General features: G+C 45.9%; 1 protein-coding gene and 1 long non-coding RNA gene across 6 annotated transcripts in view; one reads left to right on the top strand and one right to left on the bottom strand.

Moving 5' to 3' along the window:
- Zbtb7c (zinc finger and BTB domain containing 7C) overlaps window positions 1-21,668 on the bottom strand; it is a 319,556-nt gene that overhangs the window by 81,775 nt on the left and 216,113 nt on the right. Inside the window, exon 1 of one of the 5 annotated variants that reach the window (XM_063231713.1) lies at window positions 6,132-6,932. The exons of the other annotated variants lie outside the window; for them this stretch is intronic. Coding sequence (XP_063087783.1) covers window positions 6,132-6,259 — 128 coding nt within the window. The 5' untranslated portion in view covers window positions 6,260-6,932. Of the gene's footprint in view, window positions 1-6,131; window positions 6,933-21,668 lie in introns of those variants that run through there. 5 annotated transcript variants of the gene reach the window in all.
- Window positions 6,947-21,668, top strand: part of LOC134471782 (uncharacterized) — a 40,987-nt gene continuing 26,265 nt past the window's right edge. Inside the window, exon 1 of the long non-coding RNA XR_010041435.1 lies at window positions 6,947-7,322. This is a non-coding gene — a long non-coding RNA (uncharacterized LOC134471782). The remainder of the gene's footprint in view (window positions 7,323-21,668) is intronic.

Below are 21,668 nucleotides of genomic sequence, written 5' to 3'. Positions count from 1 at the left end.
AGTTCTGCTTGAGTCAGTTTTGTAAGACACTTTGGAGAATGTTGGCCTAATCATTTCAAGTAAGAAAATTGAGGCACTGAGAGGTTACCTTGTGTTCTTAGAGTTCATCACAATCTGTTAAACACCTGGCCACTGCCCTTTAGGTTCTCCTTCAGTCCTTCCTGGGCAGTTCCCTGGCACCTGTCATCTTTAAAAAGACTTCACAGGTGATTATGTGGTTAGATTTGGAAACTGCTGGACCAAGCACTGTTTTGAAGGTGAAGAGCCCATTGGTAGGAGAGCCCCATTCAGACTTCCCCTGGGTTACATAGGTCACATTGTCTTCTGAGTCCCTAGAAGCTACTGGAAATCCCATTCTGATGCTGAGGTTTGGATCAGAACACCTAATGATCAGAATTTCAGCATGTTCACAAAATGGGTAAGTTCTTGTCATCTCTGGTAATTTTCAAACTAGATACAACCCCTCACCACTATTTGGCTCAAAATTAACTGTTCAAAGCGTCACCCCAGTATACTCCTTGAAAATGAGATAAAATTATTTCACTGCAGCTCTGAAACACCAGTGTAAATCAGAGCACTTCACACAAAGCAATTGTCCTGTAGAAACTTGGAAGGAAAGCTCAGCAGAGAGCTCAGAGAAAACACCCAGGTTTTGGAATGTTTCAGAGGTTTGTGTGGATCTCACAACAGCTATGGTATATGTGATTGAGCCGACTCCAAAATGGTCCTTGGTACCACTACCTTTAAGCATATAATCCCTTATGTAGAGGAGAAACCAGAGCCCTCATGCCTGGCTGGTAGGAGTACAATGGTATAGCCACTGTGAAAAACAGCCTTTTACTGACCCCCAAAATTAAACAGCTTTGTCTGACTCAGCAGTTCCATTCCTGCTATATACCCAAAAGAAATGAAATCTATGCCCACACAAAAACTTGCACACGAACATTCAAAGCAGCACTGTTTACAAGAGGCAAATGTGGATACAACCCAAATATCCACCAAGGGGTTAATGGATAAGCAAAATGTAATTTATCCATACAAGGAATAGTATTTAGCAGTTGAAAAAAATGCAGTGCTGATGCATGCTACGGAGTGGATGACACTTGAAAGCATTATGCTAATTGAAAGAAGTCTATCCCCAAAAGCCACACATTATACCATTCTTTTTGTATGAAATATCCAGAAGAGGAAAGTCCACAGAGTTAGAAAGTGGATTACTGCTGACCTGGAACCGATGGTTGGGGTGAAATGTGCAGTAACTGCTAATGGGTGCACAGTTTGTTTTTGGTGCAGTGAAAGGACTCTAGAATTGATTGTGTGATTGTTGCAAAATCCTGCAAATATACTAAAAGCCACTGAACTGTACACTTTAAAGCAGTGAACTGTATGTATGTGAATAACACCTAAATAAAACTGCTATTAAAAAACTAAAATAAAACAGTCCTTAAGGAAACTCCTGTTATTTCATTTCTGTATACTAAGGCAGCCCATATTAGACTTCTCTAGGGCTTAAGGAAGGTAGGTATCAAGAGAAATTAGGAACTTTTTCACTTTTTACTGGTAGCTCCACAAAGACCAAAGGGCCAATTTGTTATCTGCAGGAACAAGTGAATGGAAGCATCAGTTAAAATCCACAACTAAAAAAATAAAAAGCAAGAGCCCTGGGGGTGTGTTTAGACACACATGTGTAGGCAACACAGATATTCCTAAAGGCCAAGTGTAGTTACACGATATCATTTAGAAGGGTCACATGTACATCTGCATCTGCTTTGTAACTAATTCGAAAAAGTGATGGAGATCATGTACCATCTTATTAAGCAATTTTTCAGGTCTGGAGTCTTGAAGTTGCTCCACTCAATTTGTTCCATGGATGGACTCTTTTATTGAATAATGGATTATAACCCACCCCAGGCTCCTGCCCTAGGTAGGCAGGCTGTGGCCAGGCAAGCTTTCCTGTTCCACTGCTCATAGGTACCACATTGTGCCCAGGGAGCAGCTCTTACCCCTTGGCGGAAGGGTCTTTCTCACCAGCTGGCCTCTTGCATGGAGGACAGAGGTGTGCAGGACAGGTGGGATGGAAAGAGACCCTTCTGGAAGATCCCCTCCAAGCACGGTGCAAATGGAGGGGTCTTGCAAATGGAGCAAGCGTGAGCCCAACAGAAGACAGCAAGCACTCTTTATCTAAACACAAGGCTGAGATGTGCAGAGGGTAAGTGAAATTATGGTTCAGTTTTGAATGCCATCTACTGAAGATGAACTCTCCCTTCAAAGGAGTTACTCATCTCACTCCATCATGATACCTCGGGTTGATCAGTATTCAAATTTATTAAGCCATGACAGGCAGAATGTGTGCTACCAGGGACCTCTTTCATCGCGCCATTCCCCCAAGCTATTTTTTCTTTTTTCTTTTTTCTTTTTGCTTAGTCATAAGAAGTCTAGCAAGTTAACAATCAAAACAAAAACCAATGAGTACACAAATACATCACAAAAGATAGGGAGGAGGTGGGGGAAAACTCTTCGTGGAAGTTGCTACAAGGCGGGTAGCATCAGAAAGGAAAAGCACGATCTCTGACTAATATGAAGGAGACTCCAAATTGCCCTTGGCAACAATTTCTCAACCTGATTCCCCTCCTTCTATTCATCTCTGCAGTTCCTAGCCAAAGGAAAATAAACTGAACAGCCCTCTCCCTGGCCTAACCTAAAGGGCTGCACGGCTGGGCACGAGCTACACAAACAAACACCCTGGTGCAATTATACACCTGTGTAACTGCTGTAAACGCAGGGTTGCCAGCAGGGTGCTTGCCACCCTTAAGCTGATCATCAGGAGTATTAAGGGAAAAATGCCTTTATTCTGGCAGCATGACATCAAAATGGAATGCAACGCAATTCTGTGACCTCAAATCCAAGAACTTTTTAATCTATTAAAAAAAGAGAAAGAATGAAAACATATTCTCCTGGTAAGAGCTGGTATCATCTTTGGAGAAGGAAGCTCCCAGAGCACCATCCAGCCAGACAAGAACTTCAAGGAAGATTTACCTGTTCACAGTCCTTACAGAAGTGACCGTTAATGTTAGTGACCTATTATACCATTTGAGATGAAAGGAGAGTTAACAGGCCAGACATCCCAGAATATTTATGGCTGCTCTTTCTCAAACATCCACCTGACACCATTCTATTCAGACAGGCATATCAGTTAGCTAAAAGAGAGTGGGATTCAAGTCTCAGGAAATGGCAATGGAAGTGGAGAATAAACACTAAAAGAGCGGACAATAAACATAAAAGAGAATAAATTGTCTCTTATTTGAGGTCTGAAATTGCCCTGGCTGATCAGTGCGAGCTCCTCTGGGTCCCAGTCCTAGCTTTCTTAACAAATCTGTGACCAAGAACAAGCTCTCTCCAAGCTTGGAGCCATGAAAGAGCCTCTCAAGTATGAGAAGCTTCTAGCGACAGAGGGACATAGTTGGTATGTCTAGAGGGCAGTTCTTAGCCCAGCTAGCACTGCTCCAGAGAAAAGCCATGCTCTTAGAGATTGCATGTGTCTTTTGTCATCTAAAGCTTGTAAAAAAGAATCATCAAAACAGCATGGGCTTAAACTACTTCCTAGCTTTTGGGGCAGGGGCTGATTATGCTGTGTATTCTCCACAGTGTCCCCTTGAGGCAGGGACAAGTCATTGTAACTGTAGCATGAAGACAGCTCCATCCTCCTCTTCACCCAGACCACAAGCTACTACTTCTGTGGCAAAGCTTCTGTGGCACCTTCCCATGCACTGCCTTACTCTCTGTCCACTCAATCCTGGTGGGCATGTACATTTCCATTACTTCTCCTATTGACAGAGGCCAAGAATCGGCTCTGATTTCACTCCCTGATGGATACCCAGCACTTAGTATGACTGCTGGAAATGCACAGTAGGCAATACAATCATGCTGAATAACTGAGGGAGTGATTGAGTGGAAGGAAACTAAGGTTCAAAAAAGTTAATACTATGTACAACACTTACATACTATTTTGTGTTGTATTATAATTATACCAAAGTGGGTCTCATTTTTCCAATTACAGTGCAATGTTCTAGAAAGATGTGGAGTCTAATGGATAGCTTTGAATTCTGTCTCTGTCACTACCTGGACAGTTTACTTAATCCTTCTGAGCCCCACTTTCTTCATCTGCAAAGTACAGCTAATGATTTGTATCTGTCAGTTGGTGGGTTAGAGGAAATCATGTATGGTGCACAGGATTTAATCTCCGACACCCCCTCTTTTTCTGCCTCTATCTCCTCTCTGGTTCCCAGCACTCACTTAGCAGGACTAGCCTCATGCTAAGCAGCTTCCAGGTCTTTGTTCTCTAGGTCTTCCTCCTTCAAGTCCTTGTTCCAGTGTCACCTCCTTTTGAAGCCTTTCTTGAACTTCTAGCTGTCAAATGCCCCTTCTCACACCCCAAAGGAACTCTCCCAGAACCTTCTGGGGCCTGTATCTGCTCCCTGAGGAGCTGTGCTCTTTGCGCCTCTCTGCCAATGCCCCTGGGTGTGGAGTGGATCCTGCTCTAGCCCTGTGTGCATTTTCTAGCAGGGCTTAGTGGGGAATATATTTATTTTTATCAAATGCTGTCTCCTACACTGGAGGCCACAGGACACGGTTGGCCTTTGGGCCTAGCAATTCTGTGCAAGGCACCTTGGACTCCTCTGCTGCCTACTCTGGAACTTTGGGGCATGTACCTTGCTCTCTGGGGTTCCAGTTAGGTGGATGAGGATGGTGTGTTTGCCCCTGCATTTTGGGAGAGCTTAGGAAATAGTGCTAAGCACTACAAGAACACCGCATCTGCCCCCAATGACCATGAAGAAGGGCATAGCTTTTTTGGAGAAGAGTGGTTTTTGTTCCTGTTTAGTTTAAGGTGGGCTCTTAAGGAGACATGACAACAGCACTGGGGCTGCTTCTTTTCCTGAGAATTCACCCGGAAGAGCTTCCCAAGGCCTTTCTAAGCCTGGAAGAAGAGACAGAGGGAAGAGTGGTGCGGAACCCCACCCCACTCCACCTTATCACTTCCAATTCCAAAAATCTCTCTAACCTGGAGAAACTGCCTAGATGCTTCAATCATTTCCTTTAAATTTTTATAATTCCACATTTAGAGAGATTGAAAGTGACCTGCCACCCACTGGCAGCTGAAGCAAGGTTGTTCTTCCCAGAGCCAGGTACCAGAGGGCAGCCAGCCCCTGCCCATCCAACAGCAGGCACAGCCTCTCCCGGACAGCCCAGGGAAGGATCTGAACCAAATACCCCCCCCACCCCCACCCCCCCCCCGGGAGCCCTCAGCATGGGGCATCCAGACACTCATACTGGGCACCAACATTACCCGCAAGGGTCGGCGCAGGGCTGCCCAGTAACTCTTTCCAGTGTCCTTTCCAGGCCAGTCCCACAGCTGCTGCGCCCGCATCCCAGAACACGGACCACTGGACAGGGTGACGCAGACCCGCCAGACACTATCAGGGGTGGGGGCGTGCGGGCTTGGCGCCTATGCACTACTCGCAACGGCTGCCTTAGAGCTGCGAGGCCCCAGCTTGACTAGCCCGCGGGGCAAGTCCCTCTGCACCCTCAGGTCCCCCTCCAGCTCAGTTCAGCCCTGCAGAGCGCCCAGCTACTTCTGCCAATCCCCCTTTAATTTCTGCACACGTCTCTGGTCTCTAGACCGAGACTTCTGCCAAGTTGCCACGGCTTTTGCTTTCCCCAAGTTTTCCACGCTTGGGAGCGCCCACCTTTGGTCCTAACAATGTATATCTGCAACTGCCTCACGCTACCCCTGGCTCAGAAAGAGCTTGCCGACGTGGGCGCCAGGAAAGCAACAAGCGGCGAGTGTCACCGCAGAGTTCCAGGTTCTCTGCTCTCTTCCAGGTTGCCTTCTGCCAGGATGTGCGCCCCGCGCTCACGCCGCGGCTCCAGCCAGGAGCAGGCTTGGAACGTCTTGGACGCCACAGCTCCAGCCAGCCAGAGCTCGCCGGCGCTGCTCAGTGGTCCCCAAGGCGCCACCTAGCCTGTGGGTCCCCCGCGCACGGAGCGAGAATGGCTTCCTCCCAGCGGCCTCCCCATGCCGCGGCCAGGGGTTCCCGGGGCCCTGAATTCAGCTGAGGTCGTTGCAGACTCACCTGGCCGCTCTCGGGTCGCCGCACTGGTGCCCGGGCCGTGTCTTGAGCGCCGCCAGGGTCCCGGGCTGGGAATCCACGCAGCAGCGCTGCTCGGGGAGCCTGCCGCAGCCGGCGAGAGAGGTTGTCATTGATTCGCGCTGGGCGCGTTAAGCCATTCCAGGAGTGGTTTGGAGCGAGCACTCCCACCCCTCCCTCCAACCAGAAGTATTTGGCAGACAGCCCCCTTCCTCCACCTGTACTGTTAAGCTCCGGACAAGGACCGATTTCACCACTGGTGCTTTCTGCTTCCCTGTCGAACACGTAAATTAAGCTCTTTGGGAAGGGTAGAGCCGAAATGAAAGCAAGGGTGTTAAAGTTGTTTTTCTTTCCTCTTTTCTCCTGGGTCTCTCCACATCCCCCCACTCTTTTTCTATCTAATATTTCACAAAATGACTTGCTACTGAACTCAAGGGAAAGGAGGCTTTTTATTATTGTTTTAGTCAGTTCGGTGTTTGTCTTTTATTTTTAGAGGCAATTTTGTTTCCATTTGCCTGAAACCTGAGCCCAATAAAATTACTAGAATTATATGTTTTCTTCTTAAAGGGTCGTGATGGTAACTTAACCAATCAACTACTGCACAGCAACCATTCAAGTGATTTTTTAAAAAAGGAGGAGGAAGAGGAAAAGAAATAAAAGAGGAGGAGGAACAGGAGGACAGGAAAGGGAAGGAGGAGGAGGAGGAGGAAGGAGAGGAGGAGGAAGAGGAGGAGGGGAGACAGGTAATAAGCAAAGAACTCCAGTTCCTTGCTAACACTGGGGGCCCAGGGTGGGTGATGTGCCCTGAGGTGGGGACACCCACTGCCACCTCTCCCCTCCAGCAAACACACTTATCACACAGGCTGACTCAAATCCCAACCAGAGATTCCAACTGTCCACATTTGGGGTGGGTCAGCCACCAATCATTGAGAGGTGTGGCCAGCACCCTCTTCCCTAGCCTCTCCTTCAAACCACACACCACAGCTCTTTTGCAAACTGCCAGCTGGGAGGTTCTGGCCAGCCAGCTTGCTGGCACCGTCTGGCTACCTGAGAGATGTTGCCATTAACTCCTGAACAGCTGGCTGCCCTCAGCAAGGACAAGGAGCCAGGAAGAGAACTCCTTCTGGCTGACCAGCTACCTCTCCTGTGTTCCAGGGAGAATGAGCCCAGGAAATGGTGAGATACTTGGCCTTCCAAGACCTCTGCCACTCTTCCAGGGGCAGGCCTGGCTTAAAGCATCCCGAAGCCAAAGATACTTTCCAAGTTACACGGGTACCCCAAAGACCCAAGGTGAGGGCTTGTGATCTGCAGAGCCCCATAAAGATGATTTTTACTAAAATATCTCCTCCAACAGATGTCCCCTGCCTGAAATTTCAGTGTCAGTGATTCACGCCTTCTTTGGGCACACCCTGCAGGAAGCCTGCCCCATGGGGGTAGGCAAAGCTGCTCCAGGAAGGCTAGAAAGGTCTCTGTGGCTCCCTCTGAAGTTGTGAATTCTCATGGGGCTTGGGAGCAATTTTCATACCAGCCTGGAATGCATTTGTCAGCTCCTTTATGCTATGTAGGAAGGTCTAAGAGAGCAGAGTCAGGAGAGCGAGGCTGGGGGGGCTGGGGGAGCAATGGGGAGCATGCTAGACCAGGAACTGGGTGTTGGGAAGAAGTGAAACATTGTACTCTTCCATCAGAGTAGGTGGATAGTCTCCAAAATTAGATGACTGCATTGTTTTAAAAAAATGAAAACCCCTGTACTCCTGGAACACCCAAACCAAACAATGAAAACAAATCCTTTTGTCCACAAAGTCAGTAATTAAATATCTGATCAAGCATAACGCCATGTTACACTCCCTGACCCAGGCAGGATAAAGGTGCCAACACACGCCTGGATAGAGTCAGTATCAATCCTGAGGTGTTTGTTCTGTTGCCATAAGGGGCTTGCCTCACAACCTGCAGTGGGGGTGAGTGCAATGGGGTAGCACCCTTAGAGCTGTGTCTGTGGGGGGCCTGTGCACTGTGGGACAAAGTGCATTTAGCACCCTTCACTAAGGAGTGGGGTGCAACTTCTGCAGAGTGGACAGGAGCCCAAAGCAGTTGGTAAAGCAGGTTTAAGAAGACTGGTCTGCAAGAGGAGATAGGCCACACAGGCCCAGAAGTTTGTGCAGCTGTGCACAGATGGGCGTGTTGGGTGGAGGAGGGAAGGCAGGAGGTAGAGTCATGGGGCAAGTGGATAGCTGGCCTGGTTGAGAAGGTCCTCCCAATGTGTATAAAATCGGGGGGGGGGGTCTATGAGGTAGTCAGTTTATGGACACAGCTTCTGGCATGAGGAAGGGCCTGCTTTGGAGGGGAGGAAGAACTAGAGCACCTTTTCAAAGCCAGATGGGGTGGGATGTGGGCAGAGGGAATGTGGGGGAGGGCTAGCGCAAAAGGAGGGGGCCATGCAGGTCCAGCCTGCCCAGGCGGCCCCCTTTGCAGGCTCCAGCCTTGCTCTGGAGCAGTGTCTGGGTAGAGCAGTGGGTGGTGCCAGGGCCAATCATATTGCTGCCAAGAGCCTGGGGAGAATTGGCTGCTGTCCAGCCCACCCGCTGGGTCCTGCAGTGGACACTGAATGTCACTCTTCCCTCCCTCTTAATCACTGTGTGTGTGCCCTGCTGGGACACGCCCTTCGGAATGGCTGTGGGGGAAAAGTGGGAGCCCTGCCCCACTGCCCCCTTGTTCAGTGCCAGCTGCCTCCTGGGAACAAGAACATAAAGGAGCTGTCTCAGAGAGGGGTGCGGTGTGGACACGGGAACAGGGCGGCTCCGGAGCTTCCCACAGAAGAAACTCTGGGCAGGGGACTCTAGACCTGTGACTGTGCATTTCCTTCTGTGCCCCATTCCTTCTGAGGGCCCTTTGGCCCCCTCTCTCTTACCCTTCTCCTGGGCTCTTTCGTCACACAGCCCCACCTTTGCCTCCACCCTGGCTCCTGCCCTGCCTTCCTAGGTCTGGTCAGCCAGAGTGCTTGGAAGCAGGCTGGGTTCATGGGCACCCTGACTTCCACTGCTGGCCTCAAACCCCACTCCCTCTGCTCCAGTGAGGGGAAAGCTCCAGCTTCCACTGCAGGCATGGATCATAAGGCCATGCAGAAACACGGGAACAAACGTGCTACTGTTTTACTTTAAACCTGGGCAGGGCCTAGTTTTTGCTGTGATGTGGACACACAGGCTGCACAGGGCACATGTAGACACAGTGTGTGTGAGATTTACCCTCACTTAGCCCCTTCATCAACACTGGAAGGCACAGTCCATTATTTTCTCATCTTACTGATGAGAAACAGGCTCAGAGAGCTTTTAGAACTTGTTCACAGCTACTGCATGATACATCATAAAACTAGACGTTGTACCTTGATATTTGTGGATCTCATGCTCAGAGGCTCGCCTGGGAGTCCAGGCCTGCCTCTTGGTCTATTTTATACTACTGGTACCCTACGGCCTTGGCTTTGTCACTGTGTGCCTCAGTTTTTCTTTCTGCTGAACAGGGTAACACTTCTTACAGATATGAGGCAATCCTGTTAACCAGGAGGAGCTGAGGTGAAAGTCAGACTTCAGGAAAGCACTGTAGCAAGGCTTGCTAGAGAAAGAACTTAGCACTGGGAACAAGTGTCGCTCAAGCCTCAACAAAGCCATTCTTGCTATCTCCCTCTCCTTCTGGCTCCCCACTGGGCTTCCAGCCAAACCTCCCATCAGCAAGTGAGTTTCCACAATAGATCAAGAATCTCCCCTTCCTGCCACCTCCACCACCACTCCCAGGCCATGCCCCAAGGCCTCCCTCATTTTGACTTCTATAGATATCTCCTAACCCACCTCCTTGACCCACTTCTCTTCTTCTCCTCACCCTGGTGCCACATGCCTGCCCAAGCAATCCTCCTAAAGCACTCATCTGGGGCTAGGGTGTAGCTCAGTGGTAGAGCGCTTGCCTAGCGTGTTTGAGGCCCTGGATTCTGTCCCTAGCACTGAAAATACAAAATAAAACATGCATCAGATCATGTCACATCCTACTTGCAGCGCTCTTCAGACTGTTTATCATGACCCAAAAAGCACTGCAAAATCCCTGCTTCCCTCTCTAAAACTGCCTCCCTCCTAGGCCTATATTCTCTTCAGCCAGACACATGACATTCTCTATCATTTTAGCTGTGGAACTTGGCTTGCTTTGATTCTTTGGCCTGAAATGCTCACTCCTCACTTCAAGTGTGACAGAAACATCAATTCCTTGGAGAGTTCTTTCCAGACCACATCAATAAATTGGGACTTTGTCTTCCTGTTGTCTGTCTCAGGCCCTTGATCAAAGTACTCTTGCGTCTTGCATACTTTATTTTACTGCCTGATTCTATTGATTTTATTCTTTAACTATCCCTCTGTCTAGCATAGAACTTGCTGGGGGTAAGAACCTTGCTTGTCTTTTGTACGGTGTCATGCCAGGCCCTGGCTGATACATGTGGGATAGATGCTGATCAACTGAACCAGTGATCTGGGAAGCATACAGGCTGGGTCTAGTCTTGGCTTTGCTATTGGCAAACTGTGCACTTCTAGGTATGTTCTGTGAACTTGGTGGGGGTGTGTCTTGTGTCTCCAGATCCTTACCCTCATCTTATCTTCCTGGGAACCATGAGTAAGATGATGACCAAAGCCTTTCCAATGTCGATGTTCCACAAATTAGCTCTCATCCTCTGAGAAATTGCAGATGTTTATGACAAACAAGAAAAGAATCCTGGCCACAGTGCACTGGGTGCAGCTGGGAGAAGGCTTTGCTTCTGTTTGTTGGCCCTGTTGACTTTACAGCTTGGAGCCCTGAAGCCTTCTCACAGCTGTGATACAAAGGCTAGTGATGCCTCGTGGCATTCTTCTGCCACTGTTCCACAGCACAAGTGTGGAAACTGAGGCTCATCCAGAGACAGCAGTTGCTACCTCAGAAGATGATGTCTACCCAACACCCATTTCCCCGCAGTGTACCAGGTCCGAGGGCCTCGGACTTGCCATGGTGACAACTGCGATGCCCAGAGGCTTTCACTTCTGAGGAACCTTCTAACCCTATCATCAGCATTCACTATAGCCCTGAGAGTAGGTCTGGAAGGAATGTGTATCCCTTTTCAGACAGGAAACTGAGGCTCACATTAAAATGTGGGCCAGTAAGTGGCCAAGGGAAGACCTTTGAAATTAATACTGAAATCCCCACAAAGATTCATATACTCTTTAAAAATGCATGCAAATTTCTTCCAAATTAGAGAAAAGTCATGCAGCAGGAAAGGAGAAAGGGTCACCCATAATCTCACCACTGCTAATGTTCGTAGCATCTCAGTAGTGTTAGGAGGCTGCTTTTTCCCTTCCTCCCTCTCTCTGAAGTATTCACACTACTTCACACAGGCTTCACCCGACATCTACCTTGAACTTATTAAATGTACAACAAATGTTTAATTAAATTTTGAGGAAAGTGAGAGCAAGCTCAGCCAGCCAGAGCAACAGGACGATGGTGGCATTTCCAAAAGAGACTCCCTCAGATTGGGCAGTCAAGCCCTTCCTTCTTGGCCCCTGCTCCTTCCAGCTGGAAGTCTAGCCAAGATTTCTCCACTCTGAAGCCCATGGTTCTGTCATTAGCCCCAGTAGGCACTGTCTCAACTGTATTGCTCTGGTGCATAGGTAAGATCTCATGGCGTGTATTCAACACTAATTTGAAATAATAATTCACTGTTATTTAGCATCAAGAACAGAGGAGTAGCCATAAACTGAATCTGAGCTATGCTTTACAGCCCTTTTTATGATCATTCAGTTTCCAAATCTGTTAGTTGCCAATGCTGCATACATTTCTGCCACTATATCCAAGGGAGGCAGACCCAGTCATTGCCAAACTCCCTCAAACTCCACTTCTTCAAGCACAGGCTGTGAGCCAGAAAAGCTGAGTCCTGTGGCTGATTGGCCTTTGGCTGCCCTGTCCTGTGGGAGCTGGATGGTGAGGGAGGTGTTGTGGCCCCAGAAGGGAGGACCAGATACCTGCAGAGCCTGCTCCCACTTCTCAGGTGCTCTGGGGACCAGCCAGTGCTTCTCTGAGGATTCAGAAGCCTCTGAGGGGAGGTGCTGGGCAAGCACAGGATGCTGGGGTGTTCTCTCAGGGCAAGTCAGGGGAAAGGGCCCTGCCAGGGCTGGGGCGCAGGGAGAGGCTCTGAGCCTGGCTGCTGCATAGTAAGCAGGGAGAGTAAGCAAGGTCCCAGCGCTCGGTGCACAGCCCGAGGCCCCAGGCTGCCACAGCCTCACCCTCCTACCTCCAAGACTGCATCACACCCAGGTGGGCGGAGGGGCAGGTGCCTGGTGGAGGCTTTAACTAAGCCTGGTTGAGGGTGGGGTGGGGCCTGTCACCAGGGGAACACACTGGAAGCCTAGAGGAGGAGGAGGTTTGGTCAACACCTGGCCAAGGTGTGACAGTGGCAAGAAAGGAGATTACACCTCCAGGTACAGGATGCATCTTCCCCCTTTTCTCCCTTTTATTTCTCCTCCCTCCCTCTCTCAGTCTGTTCCTCCTTCCCTTCCTCCCCTTTCTCTTCCTTCCTTTTCTCCCCTCCCCTTTCTTTCTGAGCTATGTATTATCTATCCCACTCATATCAGCCCAGGCTTTCCTGTAAAGGGGTAAGAAACCGCTTGTGGTCTCCACCTGCGTGGAGCTGACCTGTTAGTGGGGAAAGATGATAAACAGCTGGGCATCTATAGTGAACTCTGATGGAGTCTGGCCATTCATCTCTCAGCTCCCACCTTAGGTCAACCACTTAACCATCTCCTGCCACAATTTATCCCTGGGGATCAGGGCACCAGAAATTATAGCTTCCATATAAAATGAGGAAATGGGATTGAGGGGACTTGCCCAAGGTCACACTGGGAGCAGTATTAGAGATGTGGCAATGAAATACCAGCTTCCAGCTCCCCACCCAGTGCTCCCACTTCTCTCAGCAGTCAGCTGAACTTAGCTCCAAAGTAGGAGAGGGCTCAACTACAGACCCTGTTTTTAAAACTAAATATTTACAAACAGAAAACTAAGAATTTTGATTTAGACATACTACTAATTTTCCCATGCTCAGGACTAGATCCCTGGGGCTTGAGGGTCTCAAGGGAGCTGAGGTCCAGCTACACCATCTGCAGACTCTGGCCCTGATTCCTATGCTCTTTGACAAATGTGGTAAAAGTTGGTGTGTTCTTGCTGAGTCCCTGTATATCTGTGAGGGCCCTATTACCCAACTATATTATTCAAAGCTCCTGGGCACAGCAAACATTCTCTGGGTATCAACAAAGACTTTTCCTTTAACCAAACTTTACTCAGGCTCCTCTGAATCTTTTCTATTTGACCTTGGCTTTGAGCTCTGTCTTGAACCTTCCCGGTCCTGTTTTAATGATAAGTTTAGTGAGAATGCCCCCTACCCTGCTCACCCGGGTCTACTGGTCTGCATTCAGCAAGAGTCAAGGCAGTTAAGGAAGAATCCTGTTTGTGATGTCTTCTCTTAGTAATTTTGTTCCCCCTCCCCCAGAAATCCCTGCTTGTCCCCATTGTATTCTGAAGTGAGCCCAGCCTCTCCTCCCCACTGTCATGGGGATCAACTCCAAACACAAGCACAAGTGTGAACCATCTTCCTTAACCTCTTAATAACTGTAGGAATAACTCTATCAGTTATGGTGCCATGATGTGGGCATTCATCACTGGAACCACAGACTGTCACACAGGACCCTGAGTGTACGCCTTTGAAGTCTTTGGCTTCACTCCTTACTAAGTGACTGAGAACTTACTGGTGAATCCCTTCTTGATCTAGTCCAGTGCTCTTGAAGATAGTCCACAGAGGCATGATTAGACTCATTTTCATAAGATTCTGAGTATAATCTTAGTGGTCAGGTGAGACTTCTTTGGTTACACGTTACCTGTCTAAGCAAGAATCTTTCTGGATAGAGGTCTCCCTGGCTCTTTCCTGATGATTTATTTCCTGACCCCAGGGTCAGGAAATTCCTGGCTCTTTTGTGAGCCTTCTGGTCTAGAAGCTGGATTAGAGTTCTAGACAGACAGATCATGGGTTAGAATCCTAGACTTCTTTGCTTCTTGTAACTGAAATTCCCTTAGAAGTCTCCTAAGGATACACTCTACAACAGTGGTGCTACCTCTGTCCACTTCTTTCCTGTTGGCATGATTTAACTAAGGACGCTCTGAAACTTCAGTGACTGGCTCCTATAAAATGTCCCCCTCACTACTGCTTCTGTTCTGCTTCTTCCTCTTATCTCCTTCAACTTTTGTTCAGCTCCATCAGACGTGCATATGGCCCCCTGCAAGCCCCTTTTCTCCTCCCTGTCCACCCCTTCACTTCTTTGCTCCCACTCTAGTCCCCCGACTCCCTGTAGTTACTTGAACTTGAAATTCCTGACCCCAATGAGACTCTCAAGGGGTTTAGGGGCCCCAAAAGCAATTGTATTTCAGAGCAAAAGAAAACTTTGCAAGCTACCTCCATGAATATTGGCAAAGAGCTTTAGCCTTTGCATGTAACCCTAATCTGTTCCGTCTGTTCCAAGACAAATAAAATAAAAACAGGAAGTGAATAAAGATGAGAGCCAACTATGATATAGAAACCAGTGAGTCTTATATGGCTGTTGTTACATTAACTGTGGCCCAAATTTTAGAATAAAAGCTGTGAGGTCTCTATTTGTGTCTGTATGTTTGCTTGTGTATGCTATGTATTTGAGATATCCTTCCACCTCCAGATGATACTATCAAATCAATGTAAAAACCCTTTAAGACAATTTCATTCAAATCGGCTGCGATACAAATAGGATAGTCTCTCTTTTCTACCATGTTTTCATTTTCCACAGTTTCTGTTAGCTTGCCGTCAATCTCAACAACTGGAGTTCAAAATTATTGAATAAAATATTCCAGAAATAAACAATCCATACATTTTAAATTGTATGCCATTCTAAGAGTTACTTTAACACAAGCACTAGGATACAGTGATACTCAGTCTGAAAAGAGAAATAGTGTCTAAGGGACTAATGGGTGGGTAGGATACATTGTGTGGGTACACAGGATAAAGGGGTGATTCACATCCTAGGCACAGCAGAATGAGATTTCATCATACTACTCTGAGCAACATCCTGGGGATCAATGAAAAAGTCTGTATTTACCTAACATTGACACAGTCCCTGTGTCACTCACCTTACTTCATTCCACCACATGGCTATTCTATCATCTATCACCTAATGATAATTTTTCTAATAATAGATGATATAACACAAGATGGTGAGTGTAATACAGTAAGGTATTTTGAGAGTGAGAGACTACAATTATACAACTTTTATTATAGCATATTGTTACAACTGTTCTAGTTCATTATTGTTATTGTTCTAATTTATTGTTATCTCTTACTGTAACATTTATTTATTTTTATGGTATTGGGGATCGAACTCACGACCTCCCACTTGCCAGGCAGGCGCGTATGCTGCTGATCTAAATCCCTGGCCCAATTTTTGTACCTAATTTATAAATTAAACTTTATCATAAGCATGTACATTTAAGAAAAATATAACACTATGTATGATATTAGTAGCCAGCCACTGAATGTCTTAAACATATTATTGTAAGTGCTAACGTAAGTTAAATATTCCTGAAACCCTCAGAAATACACAAATTAATTTAAATGTTTCATGTTCATGACATTTAGGTATATTTTTGACAAACAATAATGTAATATTGTTGATTTAAAACCAGCTATGTCTTTTGAGTTATCCACATCAAATGCAATACAAACATATATTTATATTTAATTTCTTTTAGTTTTTTATTGTGATCTTTTTGAATATTTGTCTAATGTGCATGCATTATAAAAGTAGCAGGAATATAAATAAGGTGATGGCTAGTTTTTGTTACTGTTATGAAATTTGCAAAATCTGAGCATATTTGCTAAGATCAAGTATATTAAATTCATGTAAGAGGAATAAAAATTTTATGAACTTTTGAATAATAATTATAATTATGGTGTATAATATCTAACTAAAATGTATCAAAATCTTGGCAATCTTAGATCTATCCTAAATTAAAGGAAGCGACAGATATCATTAAATAGTTAGATCTATTTCCAACTAAGACAAACTACTGAAAAATTAATCACTAACCACAAATTTAAGTCTGTATACTTCTGGCTTCTTACTTTTATATAATATAGAGGGGATATCTATCTACCAACCATCTGTCTCTGTTAATAAACACATTCTTTTAGCTACATTGAGAACTGTACTATGAATCAACATAAACTTATAAAAAAAAATCTGAGACAATATAGCCATAAACTTACTAGTTTGCTCTAGAATCCTTGTACAAGTCAGACAATTGCCTATTTCAAATCTTGAATACACACACACACACACACACACACAAACACAAACACACACACACACGCTTTTTGCTATGTTAGGCATCAAACTCAAGGCCTTTCATATACTAGGCAAGCACTCTACCACTGAGCTATGACCCAGCTCTTGAATAAAATCCTGATATTGAGAACTGACCTTGAAATTTCCCAAAAGGGCCCTGGGATATCTTAAAGGATTTCCTATCACCTTTATTTGATATGCTGATTTAAATGAAAAGTATTTTCAAATAAGAAGAGATATATAAACTTCCCTATGTTATACACTAGAAAGTGTTATTAATATACATATTTCAGAAACTGTACAAACTTTCTAGAGACGTGTCAGTAGTCTTGCTGTTCATGACACGTCTTGTGGGTATAATGTCACTAGCACAATTCCGGTTGTTTTAAAACACTGTGTGCCACAGAAACAACTAAATTTCCTGTCAAATGAACTCTCATCAGATCTTTAATCATGGCCCTGTTCAGTCTTTTGTCATTCACAGATAGTTCAGCAGCTTTTATTTTACTCTTACTTTTCTCTGAAAGTATTACCACCAACTGTAGACCAGAATACTGTGTTCTTCTATAAAAGTTCTGTCTTAAAGGCCATGGAAAGGACAGTGCTCCCGGCTTCTGATGGAATTACTTAAATAACTTTGAGATGCTACTAGGAGACCAAAGCAAAATTTCTACACCTATAAGGGAGAGGCAGTTACATTCATAAACCTGCTAACCAAGATCGAGCAAAACAGGAATTAATTATATTAGTTTGAACTGATGAAGGATAATTATGGCTCTTATTTAAAATACTGCTACTGGCTTTAAGAAACTCCTTTTTCTTTTCTATCTGTAACTTTCAACCATATGGTAGATTATGATTCTGTAAACAGAAATGAAACATTGACCTTTTTGTCCCAGCCCAATTCTTCCATAATTCGGAAACTTTTTAAATATTCTCATTTTCATAGTAATATAATTATTTGCACACATTCAATGAGTCCGGCTTGTAACAGGGAATAATTGAAAACACTGGGTGTAACCAAGGCTCTGACTGCAATGCCATCTTTGAGTACCATGCATCAGATACAACCAGACATTTCCGAGAAGCTAAGGTCTATTTTGTGGAGCCAGTGCTTACACAGCCTTCTTGGAAAAATGATCCCACTAATGGGAAGCTTGCTTCCTGGTAGGCCCAGGAACCCTGCGATATTTGAGGCACCTCAAGAAGACAAGATTTCCCCCAAATTTATAGGTACTGCAGGCACACCCTGGTGGCAATTTCTCAGCTTGGCTTTCAGAGCCATGTCAAGGTCCAATCTTAGGCAAAATGCCAGCAATGCAAACTTCAAAAGGCCTGTATAGCTGGTTATCATTCTTGCTGGGCTTATGCATATAATCAGGCCAAATACAATGAGATCAGACTTATTTTATAAATAGGAGCAAGTTTACTTTATCTTTGATCAAAAATAGGGGTAAGCAGGGTGTCCAACCTGCAGCTCACACGTTGGACATACCTGACTTACCTGGGCTGCACTGAGTGAAGAGAAATTGTCTTGGGCCATAAATCAAATATACAATTTAGTTAATGTATGTAAATAACACAACTTCCTTTATTTTATATTATATTATTTTATTTTATATTATAACCCTGGCAGTCCACACCCTAGGAAGCTGAGCAGGAGGGTCACAAGGTTGAGTCCAGCCTGGGCAACTTAACAGCGTAGTGAAATCCTTTCTCAAAATAAAAGAATAAAAAGAGCTGGGATATAAGCCAGTGTGAAGGCTCTCAGTTCAATCTTCAGCACCCTCTCATACACATATAGGTGTATCTAACCCACCATCTGTAGGCTGAGTACACTGTAAGAGAAATTTTGTATTTCAGCAGAAAACGATAGCATGCTCTTATGGTGTAACAGCTGTGTCCTGTTCGTAGGCTATGAGGGTTTATATCCACCTGCAGACTGGGCTGGATCTTGGCATCTTGCACATCTTGCCAGCGCTCACTTTTCGTCTGCTAGTGTTTGATGAGGAGAGGAAATGTAGTGAAAGGGATGGGGAAGATGAAGGCAGGCTGGTGGTGGAGGGACAGTGGGTGGAAGGACCAGTGAGCTGGGTGGCTGAGTACTCTATGGGGAAGGGGTGCATGCCTGCAGTTTCTATGTTGCAACAAGCACCAACCAGGATTCTGTCTGCTCCCAGAAAAGTATCTGCTCTACCTCTCTCCAGCACACTCAGGCAGAGGTTGGCTTCATCTATCCTGCTGGTCAGTGTTCCATTAGGGGATACTGAGGATGGCTGAGGCAACCCACAGCCCTTTCTCAGGGCCACACAAATCAACAAGGGTGGCATGTCACCACAATGACCTCTGCCACACTTCCAGGATGGTGAGACAGAGACCTTCTAACTGAAGCTGGACATTTTCTATAGTTCAAGTTTAGACTTATAGGATGAACAGGGGGACAGGACAGAATAAAATGGCTACTACAAGATCAAAACAACATACTTGGCTTCCTGAGAGGACCACATCACATTGTTCACCCTCAAGGACAGGAAAATGATCATAATAGTTGCAATCACTGTGCTCAGAACTTTGGATATGTTATTTCTTTTAACCCTCAATAACAATCCTATGAAGTCAGAAAAAAATACATATCTACTATTTATTTATTTATTTATTTATAACAGAACAGCAGCTCAGAGTCACAGTCTGAACTCAGTTCACATGTATCACCTCTAAAATCACTTTTAATCCTGGGAAACTGGATAAAGTGGCCCAGTATATTTTTGTAAGAGAAACCAAAGCAAGGTAGACAGTAGGCTCTGTTCGTCATGACAGAAGTAAAACTTTAGCCTAGGCCCTTGTTCTAGGTTTGGAATGCTATTTAGGGGCATCCTGTAGTAGAGATAAACACCCTCTATCTGGCATATCTAGCAAATTTGCCTAGCTGCAAGTTCAAGGGCAAATGCAGTTTTGACGTCTTTGATAAAGGCTTTCCATCTCCCTGGTGACAGCATGGATCTTGTACCACAAGGGATGTCCTGTGTAACAACTGCAGCATCGTGAGTCTCTGATCTTCCATAAAAGTGCTCTAGACAGAGAATTACAATGCAGATTCCTAGGCCCCTCAGGCCAGCGAGTCCCAAATCTGCATTCTTACTGACTCTCTTGGGGACTTATGCTGAGGTAGAAGAAACAGTACTAATTGGTAACTGATTGGTCTGGCTGAAGTTCACCTAGTCAACGCCAGAGCTGGGGCAGAAACTCGGAGTTCTTATCCATGGGCTGGATCATTTTGCCACTGCCAACCATGCAGGAAGGAAAAACTCAGTCTGAACACCGTCCTGTGTTCCAGTCTCCTTGCCAGCTCTGAGTTGAGTCATGCTGGGAGTTGATGTTTTGTGCATTGCTGCATTGAGAGTCAGGTTCTCCCTGCTCAAGCTCCACATCCTCTCTGAACCCTGCTCTGATCAGGGGAAGTAGTCACTGCATACTTGCACTGTGGGGTACATGTAGATAAGGGGGGTAGAAGAAGGGTGTTTGGTGGTGGTGGGGAAAGCAATGAAACAAAGGTGAGGTGACAGCCAAGGCCATTCCCTCAAAGGCCAGCCAGCTAGCCTGGTCAGGTGCACCTCAAGGACCATGTGGTGGGAAGGCAGTGGAGGTCAGGTGATAGGGTCTTGCGGAACAGACTTGAAGCCCAAATTGGAGGGAGAGAGGGATGAGCAGCCATGTGCAGCTACTGTTTATATAGTAAAGGTAGGTTCCAGCTATAGCCTGAACAGGCTGCCTCAGGTAGGCTTCAAAGGCACTCACACCTCCAGTTAAACCATATGAGTGAATACGGGAGCAGCTTCTTTTTCTTGGAAATAGTCCATTATGATCCATCAGATTTTCAAAAAAGTTTATGACTTCCACAAAATTCAAGTGAAAAGTTGGAAGTCAACTAGAAACAAGCTGTTTTATGACTTTTTTCTCATGGTAGGCAGAGAAAACAATCACAGGTAGCCCTTCTTAGATAGATGATTAATAATAGAGAGATGGATAGATGATTGATACATTGATAGAACAAATCTACAGCAGCGAACAGGTACAGTAGGAAGCATCACTTCTACCTCCTGCATGTTATTTTCCACTGCGTGCCAGGGTGACTGTGGAGCCAGGAGGAGGCAGGCACTGGTGTGGAGGCGTTCAGAGTCACTGCCCTCCAAGGATGATCAGAGGCCAAGATAAAGCCTGTGTGAGGTGATGAAGTCAGTTTGTGGGAAAACGGGATTGGTTTCATAACCTTTCTGGAGCCATCTCTTGCATAAGAAGGGACACATTTGAAAATAATCACGGTGAGCCTTTACTGAGTACTTAGTGGGTGTCAGGCATTGTGTGAAGTGCCCTCCAAGTATTATCTTGTTTACGTCTTCCAGCAGCCCTGTGGTTTGGGCTGTACAATAACTTTGATTTTATGAGGAAGGAAATAAAGACCAGGACCAGGAATAGTCAGTCACTTGCCCCCAAACAAACAGCCATGAAAGGAACAATGGATGGCAGAAGCCAAGCAGGGCGGTCCACAGCTGGAGCCAGGTAGTCACAGCCTTTGAGAACAGTGCTGTCTGGTCTCCAGAATCAGCACCATTATGTATCCTCAACAGAAGAGCTGGACCTTTACTGCTCCCTCTGCCTTTGAAAGGATAATAGAGTGTATATACTTGAAATTATCCAGGCCGACTGCCCACACAAAGATATAACAATAGTTGCGGTCATTATATTAATACCTTCCATTTACTGAGTATCTGAGTTGGATAATATATAAAATGCTATAATGTATTTTGTTAATTCCATGCTTTCAATAAGTTTCTAAGGTAAGTACCTGTGTGCCCTTTTTTAATAATGGAGTATGGAGGTAGCCATGAGAGGACCCGGCTGAGGTCAGCTAGGTCAGCTAAGGTCAGCTAAGGAGGCGACTGGACAGCATTCACCTTCTCTCTGCTTCTCTGCCTCTCCTGGTAAAGGGTCTGGTGCTGTAAGGGGCTGGCCTCCCTGCTATGGCTGCCTGATGATGACAAAGCTCCCAGCCACGTGGAAGGGAAAGAAAAGAAGAAAGAAAGGAAGGGAGGGCGTTAGACAGGGGGAGGGA

Source organism: Cavia porcellus, unplaced genomic scaffold, assembly GCF_034190915.1.
Source record: "Cavia porcellus strain 051 isolate PalLab524CR breed Dunkin Hartley unplaced genomic scaffold, mCavPor4.1 scaffold_20, whole genome shotgun sequence".
NCBI classification, from domain to species: domain Eukaryota; kingdom Metazoa; phylum Chordata; class Mammalia; order Rodentia; family Caviidae; genus Cavia; species Cavia porcellus.
This window is presented reverse-complemented; position numbering and strand designations above follow the sequence as displayed.